General features: G+C 41.4%; 1 protein-coding gene and 1 pseudogene across 4 annotated transcripts in view; one reads left to right on the top strand and one right to left on the bottom strand.

Moving 5' to 3' along the window:
* WDFY2 (WD repeat and FYVE domain containing 2) overlaps positions 1–24,145 on the bottom strand; it is a 207,638-nt gene that overhangs the window by 76,767 nt on the left and 106,726 nt on the right. For all 4 annotated transcript variants that reach the window (XM_014548300.1, XM_014548297.1, XM_005876935.2 and 1 more), the window contains exon 3: positions 23,687–23,760. In XM_014548300.1, coding sequence (XP_014403786.1) covers positions 23,687–23,760 — 74 coding nt within the window. The remainder of the gene's footprint in view (positions 1–23,686; positions 23,761–24,145) is intronic.
* LOC106727918 lies at positions 7,230–7,973 on the top strand (annotated as a pseudogene).

Genomic DNA, 24,145 nt, shown 5'->3' with positions numbered 1-24,145 from the left:
GATCTGAGGAGTTGTAATTGGATGGTCCCACTCTGACCACTGGGTACACTGGCTCTTGGATCTCTAAGGAGGTGCTAATTTAGCCTCTGCCTGAGGCTACCCAGCAGGAGCTATGGAGAGATCTGCAGATTCCTCTTCTTTGTTTGGGGTTTGGAGGTGCCCAGATGAGGCCCAGCTGTGAAGCAATGCAAGCTGCTGTGGGGCCTCGGGCCTTCTTTTGGGAGTTCTGGGTCTCTCTGACCCAGCTGCAGTTTGTTAGGTAATTTTCAGATTGCAAAGGGCCAGGCCTTTCATATGCAAAAGCCTCTGTGCACAGCTTGGGTGGGGCGAGGTCTCAGGGAATCAACAGGGCAGAGCAAACAGCTATGGCTGATCCTCAGTCCTACCATAAGAGGTCCCGAGTCTCAGTGTCCCGGTGATCGCTGCAAGCACCTCTGAAAGAAAGCCGCCCTCGAGTTTCGACAGATGCCAGATAGTCCAGTTTTTCCCCGTATGAGTCTGGGTCCCCAGAGACTTGCCCAGAACTGGAGTTCAGAGAAGTCAGGAGCTTGAGACACCCGCCCGATTGAAAAAGATAAAAAATCAATAAAAATATATTTTTAAAAAGAACAATTTATTTCATTCTCCTGTCCTTGACGTGCAACTAAACATCACCGAAAGCAAAGTATTCCAAGGGAAGTAGACTATACAATGAGAGAAGACAATGGAATGGGAAGTCCCATCACCGTGTCCCCCAGACTTTTCAGGAAGACAGAGAGCATGGCTTTCTTACAGGCCGGGTCAGGCGCACACGCCTGTGCACCTGCCCATCCGCCCCCACATCGTTAGAGCAGCAGCTACTCCCCGAAGCCTCGTGGGTGAGGGAGGGATTTTGGGAACAAGGACCAAGACAAGCCGAGTTGCACCCGGTGACTCCAAGCCGCGGCCTACCTACAGCAGAGTCCTTCTCCAGTGGTTTCACCTGCTGTCTCAGGAGAAAGGCCACAAGAAGAGCTCCTCTGTCCTTGAACCCTGACGCTAACACGGTTTGCTCACATCCCCTCCCAGGTCTCAGTGTGGCTTTGCAAGACAGAGGGCTGACGTCATTGAGGTGGCTCCCTACATATAATGAACTCATTCTTTCTCAACGAAAGGCGCCTTGCCCAGAGTTGGCCACGGAGGAAAAGAGGAGGTGGGGCCGTCACAGTGCAAACACCTCTCTTTACAAGGCCACCGCTGCCTTCCTGCTTTGCCGTCTGCGAAGTTCAGGGCCCAGGATGCCTGGTCAGAACACCACAGTCTTCCTAGCTGACCCCTGCCACCACATAGCTTTGGTTGCTAGGACTTTGAAGTCAGAGGACAATGACACGCTGGAGACTAGGTGGTGCCCCACTGAACCCCTCCCTAAAGAAGCGACTTCCAGGCAGACAGAAGCCCCCGGAAGGAAGCAACCACGGCCTGCAGTCTCCCCCACATTCGCTCAAGATGACTCAGTTTCCAGCCCAGCCACCGCTGCTGACGCGCATGCCTCCCCACTGTGCCAGCGCAGATAACCAACTCAAGTGGGGCGGAAACGTCAATGACGAGGACAGACCTCCAGCTCTGACCAAAGTAAATCACAGTGATTTGCCTAGAAACCGTTGACTGTTGGAAAAAGCCAAGTAAAACGTGAAGCATTATTTTAGTGAGATGCATGAACAGGTTCTTGAATTATTTTTGTATTTTTAAATTGAATATAGGCATCACCAATAGTCTCAGATTAATTCTACCTCACCCGGGATTTGTAGTTCACCTGTACATTTCTGACTATAAATGTCCCCATCATTTTTCTTGCCTCAGCTTTTCATTTCAATCTATAGATCATGTTTTGGGTCCATGCAAAGAAACAGCTTAAAGCAGTGGTTCCCAACATGGGGCACATGCCCCACAGGGGACAATTTGATTTTTAGGGGGGGAAATTAAAAAATGAGTTATTAACAGTGAATTTTTTTTCTTATGGTTCTAGGGGCCTCAGATACAGTATATAAATATATATTGTGCATTTCAGTTCACTATTATATGTTTTGAAACTTTATTTGCTATTTTTTCATATCACTTTATATTATTTTTTTAACAATTTTTTAGTGATTTCTTCTTCCTTAGTACTTCACCTGTCCTTTTGTTCTTTTATTTTTCTCTTTCATGGATGCCATGTTCTATGGAAGCTTGTCTAGACCAAGTTAATGGCCTTTTAGGCTTCCTCCACATGAATAGGAGCTCACTTTTTGAGTAATATGAATTATAATATAATATGTCACGGGGGGCGGGGAATCAGGATTTTAGAGATGCTTAAGTGGGGCATGGCCCAAAAAAAAGTCATAAAGTGGTTTAGGATTTTACCCTTTGTAATACTTTAAGCAAAAAAAAAAAAAAAGAATTATATGTCACGGGGGGCGGGGAATCAGGATTTTAGAGATGCTTAAGTGGGGCATGGCCCAAAAAAAAGTCATAAAGTGGTTATATAGGATTTTATAAGTGGTTCCTATGGAACCACTGCTTTAATGGTAACATGGTTTTACACTTTTCCACACCCAAACCCCCCAGCACCTAATGCAAGTAAACAGACGCAGTTGGTTTTACAATACCTCTCCCAAAAGGAAGGAAAGGAGAGGGTAAAAGAAAAAATGACACACAGGTTGGAAATCAACTACTTCCAAGATTGCGTCTGGCAAATTTCAGAATCTTAAGGACAAATGCTCTTGGAAATTATTCAACAGATGAGGAATTTACCCTGCTCAAGGCCACATTCTGATGCCAGAACAACGATGTATTACACAACAAAGCCACTGAAGTACTATGCCTTCATTGCCCTTCAGATAGTGAAAGAGACTGCATATTTTAAATAACTTCTAAACACAATAAAAGTTCTGCTATTATATTAAACAGCAGATTACATGACAAATCAGTTTACATAAACTCTAATTGGTAATACTTGTTTTTTAAACAAAAAATGGCTCAAACCTTTTGACAAAATTATTCTGAACAAAAAAGTTGCCTGCTAAAATTGAAAATTACTTTTAGCTGATGTCATGAAATTTAGCCTTATAGTCAAGGCTGGCAACTACTGTTCCAACTTATGAAAGCAACTGGTGAAAGAAATTTGGACCTTTGGTTGTTAAGTTTTAGATTCTTGGAATTTTAGTGTTTGTAAGGGGTCTTAGAGATTGCATAGTACAATGACTCATTCTTTTTTATCTACTGATCTTTTGATTCACACAAACCTCAAAAGGCCTCTTCAAAAGGATATTGAAACCTGGGTGAATGTCTCATTGAATTTCTATGAGCAAAGGAAAATATTTTAGTGCAAATTCTGAAATCACTGCACACTTCAGAAAATCCAGATGACAATACACATAACAAACACAAAAGATAGATAAGTACAAGTACAACTCATGCCTCCCTCATTTTCTGTTACCTAAGTCTATTACCTAGAAACACTACTAACTGGTACGCCATGGACATTGACAGTCAGTATACTATTTGGTAGTATACTGACTAAAAATGAGCTTGGCCTGGGAGGTATCTTTGCCAACAACCCTTTCTCTCCAGTCAATTTCTCTTACACATTTAGTAATCAGATCTTTACCATCCTTCTTAAACCCACATCACTTCCAATGCACTTCCAACTAAAGTACATTTGTGCTTGACAGTGGCCTGCACACCCCCACTACCTAGCCTTTGCACTAGTCTCTCCTTTGCAGGAAACTGTTCCCTTTCCCCAATCTCCATCAATTTTCATATTAACCCTTCTAGGCAAGGTTGAATGGTCTGCTCATATGATCACCCCAGGCAGAATGAATCTGACCTTTGCTGAAATTCAACAGGCTCATCTTTTATGGTCTTGATCACAATCTGCATTAATTAGAGCTATCTATGATCAGATTATTTTATCTTTCCTCATAGATTTTTAAATAGAAAAAAATGGAGTTTTTGTTTTCTTTCTTAATACATGTGTCTCCTATATGTCCAGCATTTCTCCCAATATGCCATGTAGGAGAGGTAATCAATAAATATTTATAAAGTAATAAGCATTCCTTTTGTTTTTTATGTCAAAATTTTAATTGTACTAATATTATAAACACTCTACCTCAAGGTCTTTGCAATGTTTGTTCTTCTACCTTGAACACTCTTTCCCCAGATATCAGCATGACTCACTACCTCAACCTTCAATTTCTCTGCTCAAATGAGACCTCCTCAATGAGGCCTAACATATATGTCCATCCTTTTAAAATTTGCAATCGGTCTCCTCTACCCCACCCTCACATTCCCAGTCTCCCTTACTTTGCTTCATTTTTTCCCGTAGCACCTATTACCTTCTAACATATATAAGTTTTTATATTTTTCTTTTAAAAAAAATATATTTTATTGATTTTTTTACAGAGAGGAAGGGAAAGGGATAGAGAGTTAGAAACATCGATGAGAGAGAAACATCGATCAGCTGCCCTACATGCCCTTGTCCGGAATCAAACCTGGGATCCTTCAGTCCGCAGGCCGACGCTCTATCCACTGAGCCAAAAACGGTTAGGGCATATTTCTTGTTTATTAAATGAAACATACAAAAGAAGAAGAATGGGGAAAGAGAGAGTTCATTGATGTATCTTAAGCAGTTAGAGCACTGACTGGCACATAGTAGCTGCTTCAACATTTTAGTATGGGTGCATGCCAGAGACCAATTCCAGCATGACAGCAGGGCTGCATCTGGGAATGGCTGAAGGCATTTCCCCAAACCTGAATAGGATACATTAAATTGATTTCTTGGCTGCCAGACAGCTAAAAGGCATCTTAATCTACATGTTATTGCCTCCTACTGGCCAAACACCTGAACAGCCGTAGGCTAATTCCCTCATTCTGACAATGTTTCTGTGTACCCTTTGAAGTGTATATCTCTGCCTCGCCTCAGGACAAGTTGTGTTAATAAAAAGCATGGGGTCCTGGGGACGAGGAGAACCGAAGGCCTTAGACTTAAGACCTTACATCTTAGCTCCTTTGGCTAAGCTCCTCTGACCCCCAAAATGCCTTTCAAAATTATATTTCACCTCCAGACTCTTTATTAGTCTCTGGACTCTTATTTAATATCTACGCACGGCCTTCTCCAGATTCCTGAACCGTTCTTGATGCTGGGACAAGAACCCTGGCAGGTGCAGCAAACAAGTATGACATTAGGTTTATGCTTTTATATAGAGAAGACATCAAAAAAGGATTAAGTGATTTCCTCATCAACAGTAGGCTAGGAATGGTGAAAAAGGGGGACACCTGAACTAGTTTCAACAATAAAGAGAAATTTTTGAAAAATCCTATATAATAAAAGCCTAATATGCTAAGCGTCGGGTCGAACGGTCGGCCGATCAACCAATCAAAGAGTAATATGCTAATCCTATGCTAAGGCCGCTCAACCACTCCCTATGACATTCACTGACCACCAGGGGGCAGCTTGCTGCTGGGGTCCGGCCTATCAGGACTGAGTGAGATGGGCCGGACACTCCCTGGAGTCCTCCCACAGTCCCTCCCCAGCTGGCCAACCTCCCACGTCCCTCCCTGGCCTGACTGATTATGCACCGGTGGGGTCCCTCGGCCTGGCCTGTGCCTTCTCACAATCCAGGACCTCTCGGGAGATGTCGGAGAGCCGGTTTCAGCCCGATCCTGCTCAATGCAGGAGCTGTCCCCTGGTGGTCAGTGCGCTCCCACAGGAGGAGTGCTGCTCAGCCAGAAGCCGGGCTCACAGCTGGCAAGCACAGCAGCAGTGGTGGGAGCCTCTCCCACCTCTGCGGCAGCCCTAAGGATGTCTGACTAACGGTTTAGGTCTGAGGGCTCCCAGACTGCGAGAGGGCTCAGGCCGGGCTGAGGGACCCCTCCCCCTGCCTGAGTGCAGGAATTTTGTGCACTGGGCCTCTAGTAATAAAATAAAACAAGCCTAAATCAGAAAAAAAATAGTAGGCTTGGAAGTAGGAACTAGATTCCTCAATTTGGGGGTCAATGCTAACTACAATAGGTTTGAATAAAAATATGTACAATCACCAGACATTCAAATAATAAAATAAAAAAGGAAGGAAACCTAATTACTAAAGCTATTACTTTTTGTAATCAATGCCAAAAAATAAAAGAGCACTTGGTTTTGACTCAAATCTCAGGACTAATCAATGTTTTACTTCCTAGTTCAATAGCAAAACACCATAATATGTTGCTTTTTTTTTTTTTGCAATTAACATATAACATTTTATTAGTTTTAGATATACAAAATAATGGTTTGATATTTGTATTCACTGTGATGAATTGTTTTATAAAGTTAACTGGTTCTAACCATGGTCTTTGTGCTAAAATGTTGTTACATTTTTCTGTATTTAAACTGACAGATTTTTAGCCTGAACATTATTTAAACCAATAAGTGTGCAGAGAGCAAGTAATGAGCAAACATTACCTATTCAACCCAGGTTTACTAGCCAAAAATGGTGCTCACAAAAACCAAACTGGCTTAAAACTTCAGAGTTTTTAAAAATTTCTTTAAACTTGAGATGGCAAATAATTATGTAAAAAACTCTAATTTCAGATAAAATTATTAACTTTATCAAAAAGTAAATTAAAGTTCATCTTTTCTTGAAATGAACAGAATTTCTGCTATAAAAATAATAATTAATATTTATTGAGACCTTTATATAGATTACCTCATGTGATCCTCTTAACAACTATGAGGCACATATTCTTCCTAATCTACAGTGAGTAAATTGAGCCTTATGTGAAGTTAACCAACTTGTACGTCATTATCCAGCTAAAAAATGACAGAGCTGGAATTCAGATGCAGAATTCTCTGGGAGCAGTTTATACCTCAACAACCAGGATATCTGCCCCTGATATCTGAAGGCAAAGTGTGTTAACAATGATTTCTCCCATGAATTCTGAGTAAACTCTACCTGATAAAGGGATAGAAGAGAGGAATAAAACAATCACTTATTCCATATCAGAGCTGGTGGGAAACAAGGGCTTCTATAAGAATGACTAGAATGTAAGAATGAAAGTAAAAGAATAAAGAAACTCTGGAGGGAAACACGGGCGCAACTAGCTTGGTTTTCATTCACTTGAAAACTATTACTGAGGTTTCAATTTGTGCAAGGCTCTCTACTGGGTATTGGAAATACCAACGCATGTAATGTTTCCTGCCTTCAAGTTGCTCAGGCTAATGGAGGTTAGAAACAAACAAACACAAAAAACAAGGAAATATGGTGATCAGCAAGAACAAGCACCTTATGAAAGGCAGCAAAAGAGGAGACAAAAAGGAAGCAGTTGATCCATTTTCTAAGGAAGATTGGTGTGATGTGAAAGCACCAGGTATGTTCAATATATGAAATATAGAAAAACTCTAGTCACGAGAACTCAAGGAACCCAAATCGCATCTGATGGTCTCAAGGGTCATGTTTTTGAAGTGAACCTAACTGATCTGCAGAATGATGAAGTTGCGCATTTAGAAAATTCAAGCTAATTACTGAGGATGTTCAGGACAAAAACTACCGGACTAATTTCCATGGCATGACTCTTCCCCATGAAAAATAAGCTCCATGGTAAAAAAATGGCAGACCATGACTGAAGCTCATGTTGATGTCAAGACAACTGATGGTTATTTGCTTCATCTATTCTGTGTTGGTTTTACTAAAAAAAAATAAAATAAAATAAAAAATGCAATATTCAGATTCAGAAGACCTCATATGTTCAGCATCAACAGGTCCACCATATCTAAAAGAAGATGATGACAAATGATTTGAAAGAAGTGGTCAATAAAATGATTCCAGATAGCATTGCCAAACTATTTAACCACTCCATGATGTCTTTCTTAGAAAAGTAAAGTGCTGAAGAAGCCCAAGTTTGAACTGAGAAAACTCAAGGAGCTTCCTGGTGAAGGTAGCAATTCTAGAAAACCTACTGGGAATGAGATAGGTGCTAAAGTTGAATGAGCCCCCAGTCCAAGAATATGTTTAAAATTCAGACATTTAATGGCAACAAATACAAATCCTATTTGTGAGGGGGGGGGGGGTAAGAATAGGGGGAAAAAAGAAAACAAGGAAATTAGAATTTACTAAATTTCTCCTATTTACTATTTTGAGGAACTCTATGTGTTATCTTACTTAATATACAATCATATAAACTAATATGTATGTAATATACATATAAACTAATAATTAATTACACATAAATATTATAGCAGAAATTTCAACTAAATGCTATGAGAGGCCTTAAGAAGGGCCTTTTAACCCTGCCCTAGAATAGGATAGGCTTCTCATAAGAATGGGTTTGGGGCTTTAAGCTAATTGTTAAAGATATGAGGAGTTCCTCAGGGGGAAGGAAGCAGGAGGTCAGTAAGAGTAACAGCCTCTTTTAGCAAGGGGACTCCATGTATATGGGCATGGATTTGTGAACCATACAAGTATGATATTTGGGTAAGAGAGTTTGTAATAAATGAAGCTGACAAAGTGGGCAGGAATTAAGAAATGTGAATTATATTCTTCCAGAAGTTGTTGAGAGTCTATACACAGAGGAGTGGCATGATTACACTAGAATTTTAGATATGTGATGGCAGAGTAGCTATAGGAAACTAGATAAGAGACAGTAGGAACAGTCAGGGGCTTACTGCAACAGTCCAAGCAAATGCTGTGAGGGACAGAAAGATTTAAAGTATTGGTGGAAATAAGCAAAAAAGGAGAGTCTGGAGACAGCTCTGAGGTAAGTCAGTAGGCCAGGGCATTGATTGCTGTAAGATTTGAGGGGGAAATGTAGATCTAGTATAACTCCTACTTCTAGTTGTGGCTCCTTGGTGATGTCATTTACTGAAGGAAAGAGAAAGAGCATATGTTGGGGAAAAGAGAATTATTTCTACTTAGAATATGCTAAATCACAAGTCTTAGAGACTCCCAGGTAGGAATGCCATGTAAGCAGCTAGGAGTCATAGTTCAGGCTCTGGAGGACAGAATAGGCCATCTTGAGAACTGTATATGTAGAATAATTAAGCTGCAGGCACAGATCACCAAGAAAGTTTGCAGCACAGGCAGAACCTTGGAGAGCACTGACATTTAAGGCTTTGCCAGAGAAGGAAGAGCCAGTAAAAACATCTGGAGAGCCCTAGCCCATTTGTCTCAGTGGATAGAGCATCTGCCTGAGGACCAAAAGGTCCCTGGTTCGATTCTGGTCAAGGGCACGTATCTCAGCTGCAGGCTCCTCCCCATCTGGGCCTGGTCCAGGCTCGTGCAGGAGGCAACCAATCAATGTGTTTCTCTCCATCGACATTTCTCTCTGTCTTTCCCTCTCTCTTCCACTCTCTCTAAAAATCAATGAAAGAATATCCTCAGGTGAGGATTAAGAAATGATAATAAAATAAATCTCAAGAAAAACCAAACATCTGGAGAGAACTTGGGGTTTACTAAATTGAAAATAGGACACACATGCATATAAGTCTAACCAATGGACACAGACACCAGGGGGGTAAGGGCATGAGTAGGGAGGGGTGGGGGGGGGCAATGGGGAGATAAGGACACATATGTTATACCTTAATCAATAAAGAAAAAAAAGAGAAGAAATGAAGATTTACTAGGGACTGAGCTTGACAGTATGGTAAAATGACTCCATAATTCAAACCAATAGGAGAACTGATAAAAGCATAAGAATAGAGGCTATGACAATAGATAACAATATAATAAAAAGACGCTGAGAAAAACAGGGAAAAAAAGAAAATAGCACACTAATTACCCAACCCACTGGAAGGCACCTTTTCAGCTCTTTTCTCTTCTAGCCATGACAGACAAGCTCTCGGCAAAAGAACCTGCCCTATCTTTCCAACCCAAGTGACCAGTTGGACCTGAGTGATTGCTGCTGATGGAAAAGCTGTGCTGTTCTACATGGCAGTACAGTTAGCAGTCTTTTGGCAATGTGTAATCTGCCTCAATGAGGTTAATGTGTAATACTGATAGTTTTCTTCCTATACTAAGAGTATTTACGAAAATGTCATATTCACTGGTAACTATGAGTAGTGTTACCCCTCATCTGTGGGAATAGATGAGTGAATTGTGATTTGTGGCACCTACATTCAAGGTATAGTGCTACAGGAGTCATAAATAAACAGGGAGGGGAGCCCACTTTGTAAACAAAACCTCCTCTGGGTTACCACCATCCTGAGTCACTATAGCATCCAACTGCAGTAAAACCAAGAAACACAAGCCCAGCAGCAAACCCCAGCACTGCACCCGTGATCAGGGCAGACCCAATGCCACTCCCTTCTCTAACGTAAGCTTCTAGGCAGCAAGGCTAGAAAAAAGCCTGCTTTCAAGACTCTCTCAGATCAGAGTAGATGTAGTAACACGAGATGATGGCAATTCAGTGACAAAGGGACTATAAAAGAATAACTGTGTCCTTCACACATTTTGGCTTGAGTTCCCAATCTTTATATCAAAGGAATAAATGGCAGATGGCTCCTTGGGGTTAGTTTCATGACTCTGTTGTTGTCAAGGTACTCTGGGAGGAATGCCTTCAAAGGTGACTGACATGGAATACCATATCAGTACTTCTAGGCTCTGAACCTTGCGATCTAAAGGACAGTGATATGAGAACCATGACCCCGATATATAGTATGTATAAAGGATTAACTTAAAATAAAAATTAGAAAAATATTTGTGCACATAGAAGGTATTATTTTCACATGTCTACATGGAAATCCTATATAATAAAAGGGTAATATGCAAATTGACCCAACGGCTGTTCTACTGGTCGCTATGTTGCGCACTGATCACCAGGGGGCAGATGCTCAACACAGGAACTGCCCCTGGTGGTCAGTGTGCTCCCACAGGGCAAGTGGCGCTCAGCCAGAAGCCCTGAGCCGTGCTCATGGCTGGCGAGCACAGTGGAGGTGGTGGGAGCCTCTTCTGCCTCTGTGGCAGCACTAAGGACCCCTCGGGGGATGTCTGACTGCTGGCAGGCAGACATCCCCCAGGGGTCCTGGACTGCAAGAAGGCGCAGGCCAGGCTGAGGGCCTCCCTTCCCCCGAACCCCAGTGCATGAATGTCGTGCAATGGGCCTCTAGTAATTAATAAAATATTTGTGACAGATTCCTAGTGTTAAAAAAATTGTAGGACCACAGATAGCTCTCTGGACACTGGCCCCTAAAATTCAGACTCCCAAATGAATAGCAAGTTATATAGCTCTTGATGGCTGGTAACCTTCCCTCCTCCTATACCAGTGACAGCGAAACTTTTGAGCTCGGCGTGTCAGCATTTTGAAAAATCCTAACTTAACTCTGGTGCCGTGTCACATATAGAAATTTTTTGATATTTGCAACCATAGTAAAACAAAGAGTTATATTTTTGGTATTTATTTTATATATTTAAATGCCATTTAACAAAGAAAAATCAACCAAAAAAATGAGTTTGCGTGTCACCTCTGACATGCGTGTCATAGGTTGGCCATCACTGTCCTATACTCTTAGTCCACTGGAGTAAGGTTGTCTCTTGTGACGAGAAAGTTGCTACATCTTCTCCAGTCACCCATTCAGAGTATCTTTAGTAATTGCACACTTCTCTGAGCTCAACCTTCTCCTGAGGGTGATGAAAATTAAAATGGCAACAACTTGGATAAAAAAAACTTTGCAGAAAAAACTTGTATTTGACAGTCCACATTTTGCAAATTACTGGTAAATTACTATGATAAGGCAGCAAAGACTGAGTGAAAATGGGACTAAAAATAAGTTGAGTCATCCTAAGGAGTATGCCACCATGAAGCCACTTCCTCTTCTTTGGAACCAGCCAACTAAATCCACATGACATAGATTATAACCAAGGCTTCTGGTTACCACCAGTGGAGGATGCTGCTGCTAATGACAATAATGTTGCCAGGAGCTAACATTTATGGAGCACTTGATATACAAAGGCACTGTTCTAAAAGCTTAATGTATATTATGTCAGATAATCCTCACAACAACTCTATAAAATGGATATATTATTCTCGTTTTACAAATAAGAAAACTAAGAGTAGAGCAACTTGCCCAGGGTGACACAACTTGTAGAGTGAGAGCTGTGATTTGACTCAGGCAGTTTGATCCAGAGTCTATGTTCTTAACCTATCTATATTGTCAACTTGATCGACTATATTAATTAACTCACTCACTAATTCATTTGATAAATATTTAGTTACAATTCATAGGCACTGTACTGGGGTGTCAAGGATGTAACAAAGAGTCAAGCAAAACAGCCAATGTCTTGTGGAGCTTACGCTGAATATATGTACTAATCAAATAATCACCCATATAAGTATAAAATGGCAACTATGACAACTGTTACAGAGGAGGGGCACTCAATGCTATGAGCAGTTATAATCCGGGGACATGTTGGAAGATTGAGGAAGAGTTCCCTAGGAAAATAAAAAGTAAACTATCTGAATGACGATAGCTTAAGTAGGTGAAGGGAGGAAGGAAGCATATTCACAGACAGGCTCTGTGAAAGGAGGGAACATAGTGAGTATAAGGGATTAAAAGTTGGCCACTAAGGCTGAAACTCCAAGAGGAAGGGCTTTGCACAAAAGGAGGCTGCAGAGGGCAGGGGCAGACATGGCAAGATCGCACAGGCCACGTGAAGAATTTTGGCCTGTGTCCCTAAGAGTAAGGGAAAGACATTAGAGATGCTTGGCGGGGGAAATAACAAGGTAAAATGTGTTTTTTAAAAGATCCTTCTAGCTCCAATATGGAAAACAAATTGGAGGAGGCAGAAGGGATATGGAATGACCAGTGAGGGGGTCAACCGAGGGTCCAAGGAGAAGACGATGGAACAGGGCAATGGTGGTGCTGGTTGGGGGGGTGGGAGGTGATAATGATGATGATGATGATGATGATGAAGAGGGGTGGAAGCTGAAAAGTATTTAGGAGGTAAAAATCAATTAAGTAATGGACTGGATAGAGTCGAACAATGAGGAAGGAAGATGGCTCCAAAAATCCCTGGTTCTTGCAAGAGGGTAAACAGTGGTTACAGTCACAAAAATAGGAACACTGAGAAAAAGCAGGTGTGTAGGGAGGAACAATGAGTCTGATTTTGGACCTGGTGAATTTGAGGTTCCTTTGAGGTAATCAACAGGAAATATTAAGAAGGAAGTTGGAACTTCAGAGAACGATGTTTCTCTCTCTTTCTCTCCCTCTCCCTTTCTCTCTCTAAAACCAACTAAACAAAAGCATATCCTCGGGGAGGATTAAAAAAAAAAAAGTCAAGCTATTATCAGAAAAGTTGAGTAGCAAACATAAAGCCATGATATGGATGAGACTGTCTTGAGAGAAATAGCGAGGGCCTAGGAGCAGAGACACTCCAACACTGAATTAAAGTTGGTTAGACGACATTCTATGATGCAGAACAACACAGCCAGAGAGTAGGAGGAAAACCAGGAGAGTATTGTGCTGTTGGATATACATAAAGAGAATATTTCAGAAAGAAACAGCAGAGCTAAATGCTGCAGGGAGGTCAAACATGATGAGGACTGAAAAATGTCAGGTACATAGATCCACATGGAGGTCTTTTTTAAAAAATATATTTTCATTGATTTCAGAGAGGAAGGAAGAGAGAGACAGAAAGAGAGAGAGAGAGAGAGAGAGAGAGAGAGAGAGAGAGAGAGAGAAACATCAATGATGAGAGAGAATCATTGATCGGCTGCCTCCTGCACGCCCTCTTCTGGGGATGGAGCCCACAACCCAGGCATGTGCCCTTGACTGGAATCAAACCCGGGACCCTTCAGTCCGCAGGCTGACACTCTATCCACTGAGCTAAACCAGCTAGGGCTGGAGGTCTTTTGTAACCACAGCCAGAGCTACTTGGGCAGACTAATGAAACTAGAAGCCAGACTGTAATGGTCTGAGAGAGGGAAATGAGAAAATATAAGAAGTGACTATAGACAACTCTTTTGGGAAGTTTGATTATAAGAAGAGAAGTGAGACAGAACACTGGGTGAACAGGAAAAAGAGTTGTGATGTTTTAGCCTTTGTTTCCAATAAAAATTAACTTGAGTGTGTTTAAAAGCCAATGTGAAGGATCCAAGGTGTTGAGGGGGAGTTATTAAGGTATATCACTAAGGGAAAGTAACTTGAAAAATAATACACTCATCAATTCCTAGCCACTGCCTTTCTGAATCATGGATATGCTGCTTAATATGGCCAAAATAAGATGACCACCTTCTGAAACAGTAACACAATGTCCCTATAAGGACATCCAATGTGGCAAATAACTCCTGTAGGTAGTATATAAGTAATTTCAGTTCACTGTGCACTCTACTGGATTTCCTCAGCACCCAATTTAAAATACAGGGTAATCTGGTGCCCCTATGGGTATTCATGCTACAGAATCTGTCTTAAAAGTAGGATCAAGAGGACCTTCAAAACTTTATAATTGCATGGAGGTACCACAAAATTGTCTTGGTACATGGAATGCTCTTGGCACCTGCATTCACTACTAGTTGACCAAGTTTTTAGATAACATGCAGGTACTGAACAATAGACATCAGGGTTACATGTACAGTGACATAACTAGAGGAGATAGGTTTGTCCTTGAGAGGTTCTCAAAAGCTCTATGATCCACACAAATATTGAAGGCATGCTAACTCTCACAAAAACAGTGGTTTCCATGACAAAACCATCTTCAAGGAATGCTATATAACAAAAGGCTAATATGCAAATCGACCAAATGGCAGCTATGACATGCACTGACCACCAGGGGGCAGACGCTCAACACAGGGGCTGCCCCCTGGTGGTCAGTGCGCTCCCACAGGAGGAGCGCCGCCCAGCCAAAAGCCGGGCTCACATCTGGTGAGTGCAGCCGCGGTGGTGGGAGCCTCTCTTGCCTCCGCAGCAGTTGGACATCCCCCGAGGGCTCCTGGACTGTGAGAGGGTGCGGGCTGGGCTGAGGGTCTCCCTGTCCTGCCTCTTCCCCCCTCCACCCAGATGCACGAATGTTGTGCACTGGGCCTCTAGTTATATTACATGAATAAATAGTAAGCAACTAGCATGTTGGCAAACTAGGGCTCTTTTTTTTTTTTAAATCCTTACACGAGGAAATGTTTTCCATTGATTTTTAGAGAGTGAAAGGGAGGGGGAAGGGAGGGAAGGAGAGAAACATTGATGTGAGAGAGACACATTGACTGGTTGCCTCCTGCCCACTCCCCAGGGCCAGGGATTGAACCTGCAACCGAGGTACATGCCTTTGACCGGGATTCCAACCCACAACCCTTTGGTCCGTGGGTCAATGCTCTAACCACTGAGAAAACCTGCCAGGGAAGTACCCTAGGACTCTTGAGGCTAAGCAGAAAAGGCCATATATACATAAATATATAATTTTTATATTTAAGTTCATTGCAATTAGCACAAACTCAGAAGAGAATAACTATGTAGCAGTCTATAAAAAAACCTCACATTAGAAAGTCCAGTGCCATAAAATGATGAAATGGCTTAGAAATGGTTGTCTTTTGTGGTAGAAACCATGGAATAATGAATCATAAGTTAGTATAAATCAGCGGTTCCCAAACTTATTTGGCCTACCGCCCCCTTTCCAGAAAAAATATTACTCAGCGCCCCCTGGAAATTAATTTTTTAAAAATTTTAATAGCAAAACAGAAGAAAGATATATGTATTAATGTTTCTACCTTTTTCGTAAAATATAGTAAAGAAAGGTGTAAATTAGAAACATTGAAGTTTGAAATTATGAAACTATTTATTGAACTCAGAATAGAAAGGTAATACAAAAAATGTTAAAACAAATGCACCTGTGGCCATACCGCCCCCCCCCCCCATCGCTGCAGCGCCCACCAGGGGGCGGTAGCGCCCACTTTGGGAATCACTGGTATAAATAATAGCGAAGTTATGTAAGAGTTTAAAAGAAGGAGGCACTAGAGATTCTTGGTTCATGTTTCTCTGAACACAGGACCTCTGGGAACTTTCTTCAAATCAACTCTGTGTTGACCTCATGATTAGGATAGTATATTCATGTATGGTGTCACACTAGCAATCCTGGAAAGCAAGAATATTCTAGAAACTATATAAATTTTTCTGTAAGAACAAAATTTGGAATGCATCATGACTGACAAGTCAGCTTTAGCACTGCTGTCTCTGAGTTAATCAGGGGGAAGGTTTTCAAAATATTTTCTCTCCAGTACGAGTGGCCCAACTGTACATTCCATTTGGGTACACCAGAAGTGCCTTATTCATGTTACTTGTGTCAACCGATGGTCCTTGGTGCCAATTCAATGCCAACACAATCCCCAATATGAGGTGCAGTGAAGAAGGAAACTTTATTCAGTGCAAACAGCTCAATGTACAGCATGGCTGTGAAAACAGCTACCAGCTGTGGGCAAACTATGGCCCGTAGGCCCGTTTGAAATGAATAAAACTAAAAAAAAAAAAAAGACGGTACCCTTTCATGTAATGATGTTTACTTTGAATTTATATTAGTTCACACAAACACTCCATCCATGCTTTTGTTCCGGCCCTCCGGTCCAGTTTAAGAACCCATTGTGGCCCTCGAGTCAAAAAGTTTGCCCACCCCTGAGCTAGACTGTGAGGCAGCCCTGGGCCATGACTTTCTTCAGCTAAGCAGCTCAGCTGTGCTCTGCTCTGGTCTGCCCCTTTGCTCCGGAGTCACTCTGTTCTGCTCTTGGTGTTTTAGCTGTAGCCCTAGCCAGGGAAAATGCAGCCTTCAGTCTTTCCTAGAAAGGGAAAATGTGCTCCCTAAGCCAGAGGGGAACTGGCTTATATGGGCAGAAATCCCTGCTCCTTGTCCCTGATTGATCTGTCCTCATGTAAATAAGGACTCCCAAAATTCCCAGTTTGATTGGCCCAAAAGGCACTGTCCAGATTGGTCAGAATAGAGCCACTCTGGTTAGCTGGAGCTGTGCAGCTCTGATTGGGTGGGAAAAGCCTTAGTCCTATTGGTTGAAATAAGATTCCAGGACTCCTTTATAAGGGCTGGCTCAGAGAGCAGGAACACAGTGAAAACAGGCAGTTCAGCAGTTCAGTGTAGGCTTCTCCCTAAAGTGCAGTTTGTGTAAGAGGCTCCTGTGTAGAAATGGCTGCTAGACTCTGTTTTGTTGTTTTTAATTTTAGTCCAGTTAGCCACCAAGAGCCCTTTCTAGTAGGTGTCTTCTTTCTCAGGGTTCATACTTTTCATCACTGCAGAATGTGATCTCACCATTTGGGTTCACTCCCTGTAGGCTCATTATAACCCACAAAAATACACAACTCACCCAAAGCACCTCATTAAATTCTTTAAAAAAAATCCATTTAGCAATGGCTTGATGCATGGAATAACACAGCTTCCAATTTATTATTGTCCATCCTAAGGCAATTCCTTGCCATTGGGCTGTCCTAGTTGTATGAAGAAATCAACTTGGTATTATAAGAAAATCTATCCAAGGCTCAGGGAAGTCTTAGCTGCCACCACTGTCTTGATATGTGACCTACCCAAAAGACCACTTAATCTAGGGGAGGATGGCATTAGATTAAAATTAAGGCCCTTCAATTCTAATATTTTATGTCCCCCAAGGGGATTTTGAATCATCCTCTTTTAATATCTTTGGATACCTCTTCCTGAAGGCATCATATTACACACTCAAAAAATTGATTCCTAATCAACAGTTAGAACACTATTATGAAAATACTGTAGGTACAATATAACCAACTGTACTAAATTGAATAGTATCCTCCTGAAATTTATATCCTGTCCTCCTGAAATTTATATTCACCTGGAATCTCAAATGTGACCTTATTTGGAACTAAGGTCTTCACAGACATAATTAGTTAAAATGAGATCACAACTGGATTAGAATGAGCCCTTAATCCAATGACTGGTATCTTGTGAAGACACAGAGACAGAGAGGAGGGAGATGAAAAGATGGAGGTAGGGACTGGAGTGACATATCTACAAACCAAGGAATGTCAAGAATTTCCAGCAACCACCAGCAGCTCCAGAAAGGCAAAGGATTCTCTCCTAGAGCCTCTAGAAGGAGCCTGATCTTTTTGATACCTTGATTTTATATGTATAAACCCCAGGAACTGTGCGAGAACAAATTCCTTTTTAAAGCCACCAGTTAGTAGTACTTTGTTACAGTGGCCCTAGGAAAGTAATATAGCAGGTATTGATATGCTGTAACTGGTGAGGATTCATCTGGCTGTCATGGCAATATACAAGGTGTCCTCCCAAAATTCATACACACTTTGAATAATTATTAATTCCAATGGATTAAATTTGAAAAAGAAACATCAATTGAGCTGTTAAGTGTGCATACATTTTTGGGGGATACCCTATATATGGGCTGTTACAAATACTAAAATACTTTGGACCTCCTGAATATAATAAAACGCTTAAGAGTTCAAGATCCTGGTTTCAAGTGATAATAACAGATATGATGATTCTTGGATTTCCTTCTATGGATGCTGAAAATTAATAAATAGAAACCCGAAGTTCTTTGCATGGCCTGTGCGATCCTGCCATGTCTGCCCCTGCCCTCTGCAGCCTCCTTTTGTACAAAAAATGGAGTTGGGAGGTTAAAAGAGAGTGAACTCTCATACACATGTTACTCAATGCACACTACTGACCACAACAGGAAGAGATGTACCTTGCATTTCTGACAGGAAGTGCTACTACTTCAGCAGAAGGAAGAAACGATTCCTCCTTGTCCAGTAATAGCTCAGCCAATGGGAGACTGACATATGGAGCTAACGGAAAAATCACTATACTTCAAACTTTCAGTTTCCTCTAATGGACTCTCTGTTTAAAGCAACTCCTCCCAAGTGCAATAAAAGGGTGTTTTCCTCCTTTGTTTGTACTTGGTTCACCATTTGAATGCATGTCCCACATTTTAATTCTTTGTTGTTCTCAAACAAACCCATTTTGCTGGAAAACTATATCCGGTTATTTGTTAAAGGTCATTTTAAAAGAGGTAATTACCTTTTATTTAGAAAAGTAATATCCCCTCTTACAGAAACTACATTCCTCTCCCTTGAAACTACAGGAAGGGGGATACTTTCTGCTTCCCTATTACAACAAGGATTCTTCTGCCTGAGTGATGACTATAAACTCTGACATCAATTCCCCATCTAAGATTCTGCCAAGACATACACATTCTGAATTCCATCATGTGAAGCAATTTTAGAAAATTAAGAAATACAACTAGTGAAATAGAATGACACAAAGTAATTCTATTGTAAAGTTGTTAATCTAATTGTAAAATATGAATCACCAAGTAATAATAAATGATAAAGACATATTCCTTCAATAATCCCAAAAGTTCATCAGATTTCTAGTCTTGCCTGAAAAAGAGGCAATGAAAGCCTCATTAAAGCATATTTTAGGTCCCACAAACTCTCAAGAACCCATTATGTTTCCACTTTTTTAAAAAAAATATATTTTTATTAATTTCAGAGAGGAAGGGAGAGGGAGAAAGAGATAGAAACATCAACGATGAAAGAGAATCATTGACCAGCTGCCTCCTACACGCCCGCTACTGGGAATCAAGCCCGCAACCCAGGCATGTGCCCTTGACCGGAATCAAATCTGGGACCCTTCAGTCTGCAGGTCAACGCTCTATCCATTGAACCAACTGGCTAGGACCATTATGTTTCTACTTAAGTTTCTTAGTTGCTTGCTTCATATATGTGTTTATAAATTTCAGATAGCAGAGTTAAGCATAAAATTCTTAAACGACCACCCAAACCAGTCACTTAAACACAGGATTCACTCATATTGTGTCAACTGCTGAGAGCAATTTATCTTGCCAGCTAAGTGCCCAACTTGGGCTTTAGCATCCTGATGACTTAAACTGAAATGCCTTCTCTCCTTCATTCAACAGACATTTTACAAAGCTTCTACAGTCATCCAGGAATTCTGTTAGGACACAACACTGGCGCAGACATAGTCTCTGCCTTCAGGCAGTTCACAATCTAGTGAAAGAGATCCACAGATAAAAAAGGCAGGGAATGGAAAGCCTTTAGCAGGAATTCTTTACAGATGCAGAAATGCTCCAGGAGAACAGATTGGGGTGAGGAAAAAGCCCAGGCTTCAAGGCACAGAGAGACAGCTCCTAGCTCTGCTGAGAGATGCTAATTGATTAAGTAAGCCAGAAAAGACATGTGTACTCTCTAGGCCTTAGTGTCCTTATCTGAGAAATGTGAGTAGTAATACCATGGGAGGATTATTGTAAAGCTGGAATGATATGATGTATGTAAAGCAGAGTGCCTGGTGCACAGTAGCTGCCAATAAATATTTAATTCTCTTTATGTTTTCATTCCTTTGGATAACCAATGTGAACTCACAGTAATATCTATAATAATAAAAGGATAATATGCTAATTAGACCAGACAGCCGAACAACCTTCCAGAAGTCCTTCCAGAAGACCTTCCAGACAAAGCTGGGACTGCGAGGGCCAAGCCCCTTGCATGAATTTCATGCATTGGGCCTCTAGTATACTATCCCATATAATAAAAGAGAAACATGCAAATTAGCCATCCCTCCGCTACACTCAAGCCATGCCCACCAGTCACGCCCACCAGCCAATCTGAGTGACTATGCAAATTATCTGACAAAGATGGCGGTTAATTTCCATACGCAGGGGTCAAGAGCCCCAGGAGGCGACGGCAGCCGTGGCCACGGGCTTCCGGGACTTTCGCCGGCCCCGGGAGGTGAGGCCGTAGCCATGCTTGTGGGCTCCCAGGACTTTCGCCAGTCAGGTAGGCGCGGCCACCCGCGCCTAGCCATGCCCACGGGCTCCCGGGACCTTGCCGGTGGAGAGCGGGAGGTTTGGAGGACTTGGCAGAGCAGGAGACCGCTGGACATAGAGCAGAGGGAGAGAGAGGGCGGCTTGTAGGGCGCGGCTTCCTCTGTCACCCCAGCTTCCTCATCACAGCTGTGGAAACTGACAGTAGGGAGGAGGAAGTCCCACCCCCACAGAATCAACCAGAATCAGCCATTGGTCAGACAGCTCTCAGCGGCCTGATAGCCAGGACTCTCATTCATCTGCATCTCAGACCGTGACAGTAGCGAGCTATGTCTAAAGAACAACTGTTGATACAACATAGCTCTGCAGCCAAAAGATGCTGGGGTTATCGACAGAAAGTGTCTGCAGAGCAGCGTGCGTCTGATCTTGAAAGAAGGCGGCGCCTGTCACTGGATGTATCTGAACAGCAGCTACTAGAAAAACGTCGCTCTGATGCCGAAAAACACCGGCGTTATTGACAGAAAACGTCTAAAGACCAACGTGCCTTTGAAGTTGAAAGAAGGCGGTGGCAACGACAGAATATGTCAAGAGAACAGTCATCAACAAGTACTATCAATACCGATAGGAACTGCCTTCTCAGCGAAAATGGAGTACATGAGGATGCAATCCTCGAACATAGTTGTGGTGGAATGACTGTTTGATGTGAATTTTGCCTATCACTCAATTTATCGGATGAAAAACCATCCAATGGGAAATTTACCTGATGTTGTAGCAAAGGGAAAGTCTGTCCAAATGATATACATTTTTTATATTACCCAGCATATTTAAAACCATTAATGACAAACGAAGATTCTGACAATAAAAATTTCATGGAGACCTACATTGCATACGTCTAAATATTCAAGTTATAAATCAAGTTAAACTATTAAATAAAATATGGTCTCTTCCTCCAGTCTTGATAAATATACCTTCAACCACCTGGAGGTACTGATACTAATTTAGAATTTTTAGACTCCTTGAAGTTTCACACTATGGTGTGGTGACATGGGAGTGCCAGCCCACACCCTTCTCTTCACATTCCCCAGTTCAATCAACAACTTGAGGGGGCTTGTTCACACGTGTGGACATCCTACCCACTTCAAACCCTAGCCACCCTTCAGGCTAAGGCTACTAATTTTGTACAGTACCCACAGCATGGAGGTGGACAGAGTGAGGGCTTAAGATGGGCATACCCTCTTGGCTCTTCAGATCCTTCATCCTATGGCAAAGTGTGGCCAGAATAGAGTCCTCTAATTCACAGGTTGCAAAGCAAGGCCTCTCTTGCCCAGAACAAAAGGGAGTACATACTGGGTAATTTACCAAATTGGAGAATTTACCAGATCAGTTTGTTACTGGTTAATATACTAGTTGAAAATAAACACGGTGGAACCTCAGTTCTTGAACTTAATTCGTTCTAGAAGGCTGTTCGAGAAGTGATTTGTTTGAAAACTGAGTCATTTTTTCCCCATTAGAAATAATGTAAGGTAAGTTGAATTAATCCGTTCCAGACCCCCAAATGATTCCGTTTTAATCTTTCTTATATACAGTACATGTCTAATGTACTGTTTAATCTATAAATAAACACTTCTTTTCTTTCAGCTATCGAACCAACAATACTGGCCTTAAGTGAATCACTTTTAGCATTTGGTCCAGGGATGTCTTCCAGGTCAGTATGCAGCATCTTTGCTTGGTCATATAACACACTGCCTCTGAAAAGGCTGGCACTGGCTGCTTTTCATTTATCCAAATCAACAACAGTTTTCCTACCTCTTCAATTGTGATCCTTGTTTCTTTCACACCCTTAGCAACATCAGCACTCTTGATGGCCTCTTTATGTTTCAAAATTCTGCTAATCTTTGATTTCAGTTTTGCCAGCAACAAAAGCATTCTCTCTTTTATTGCCTAAGAGACCCTTTTTGTCATGATGACTATCAGCTTGAAAGGGTTGTCAGTTCGAAAACTGAAGTTTGGTTCGATACCGAGACATTTTTTTCTATGAACAACTTGGTCAAGAACCAAATTGTTCTAGATGGGAGATGTTCGAGAAATGAGGTTTGACTGTATGTAAAAATAAGATTAAGTGGTAAAATCTGAGATCCCAATCTTTAATAACTTCAGTTCCCTCAAATTCTACAATTGAAAGGTCTAATACAGCGGTTCTCAACCTGTGGGTCGACAACCCTTTGGCAGTCGAACGACCCTTTCACAGGGGGTGCCTAAGACCATCCTGCATATCAGATATTTACATTATGATTCATAACAGTAGCAACATTACAGTTATGAAGTAGCAATGAAAAATTTTATGGTTGGGTCACAACACGAGGAACTGTATTTAAAGTACCAGAGATTGAGAACCACTGGCTAATATTTACCTGGATCTACTATTCAGACTAAATGTAGATTCTGTGTTTTCTTTAAAAATTCATATAAATTTACTAAATTCTACTCACATGCTACAGGGAGTTAAGAGGACAACGACGAACGGAAGAAAGAGGGGAAGGAGAAAACAGATTATCAAAGACAAGATCAGATATGTAGTCTAAAAAAGTCATTTCTCTTGTATTCTGTCACTTGTGTGGGGAAGCATATGACACCATGATTAACAATCTGATCAAAGCCACTAGTATCACAGCTTGTTCCCACTAACACACAGATTTGTGTAGTTCACTTGCTGGCCTCATAATGCCCCTATTCTAGGCACTGTGTACACTGTAATTCAAGCTGAATTTTATCAGCTTTGAGTCTAATGATAGCTCTCCCTATACCTCAACATAAATTGCTGCACTGCAATTTTTACTTTACTTAGCAAGAAAATTCACTTGTTAATTTGAAAAAAAAAACTAATAAATAATTTTCATCACAATACACATATACATATTCCACAGGAAGGGAATTATTTTAACTGGAAATCTTATTTATGTGTACTTACTGAGATTGTACCATTGTCTAGACCTATGGACAGTCTTCTTGTTTCCGGATTAAAAGACATGCATGAACATGGAGCTGAAAGAAATGAACATGTTGATGAAGTTAACAAAACAATGATTCTCATCGATGCAGGAGTGACTAGCTAAAAGCGTATGGCTATTTTTTCTTTGGCCACTATTTCCTGAATAACAGTTCATTTAACTCCCACTCACCAAAACTGAAAACAGTAAATTTATAGCCAACCCTAGTTTTTCAGTTACACTTTTAATCAATATAACAAATAAGATATTCTCAAGTTCTAAGGGGCTTGGTCTCAGCTGTTCTGTCCATATCAAGTCTAAGTTTGCTTGATTAGATTAATAATATTTTGTGCTGTGTAATCCTTCTGTCACCAGCCTATCTGTCTCTTCCACTCAAACCCCAACTTTAATAGAAAAAACTATCTTTTCTGAACTAGTTA

Source organism: Myotis brandtii, unplaced genomic scaffold, assembly GCF_000412655.1.
Source record: "Myotis brandtii unplaced genomic scaffold, ASM41265v1 scaffold500, whole genome shotgun sequence".
Taxonomy (NCBI): Eukaryota; Metazoa; Chordata; class Mammalia; order Chiroptera; family Vespertilionidae; genus Myotis; species Myotis brandtii.
This window is presented reverse-complemented; position numbering and strand designations above follow the sequence as displayed.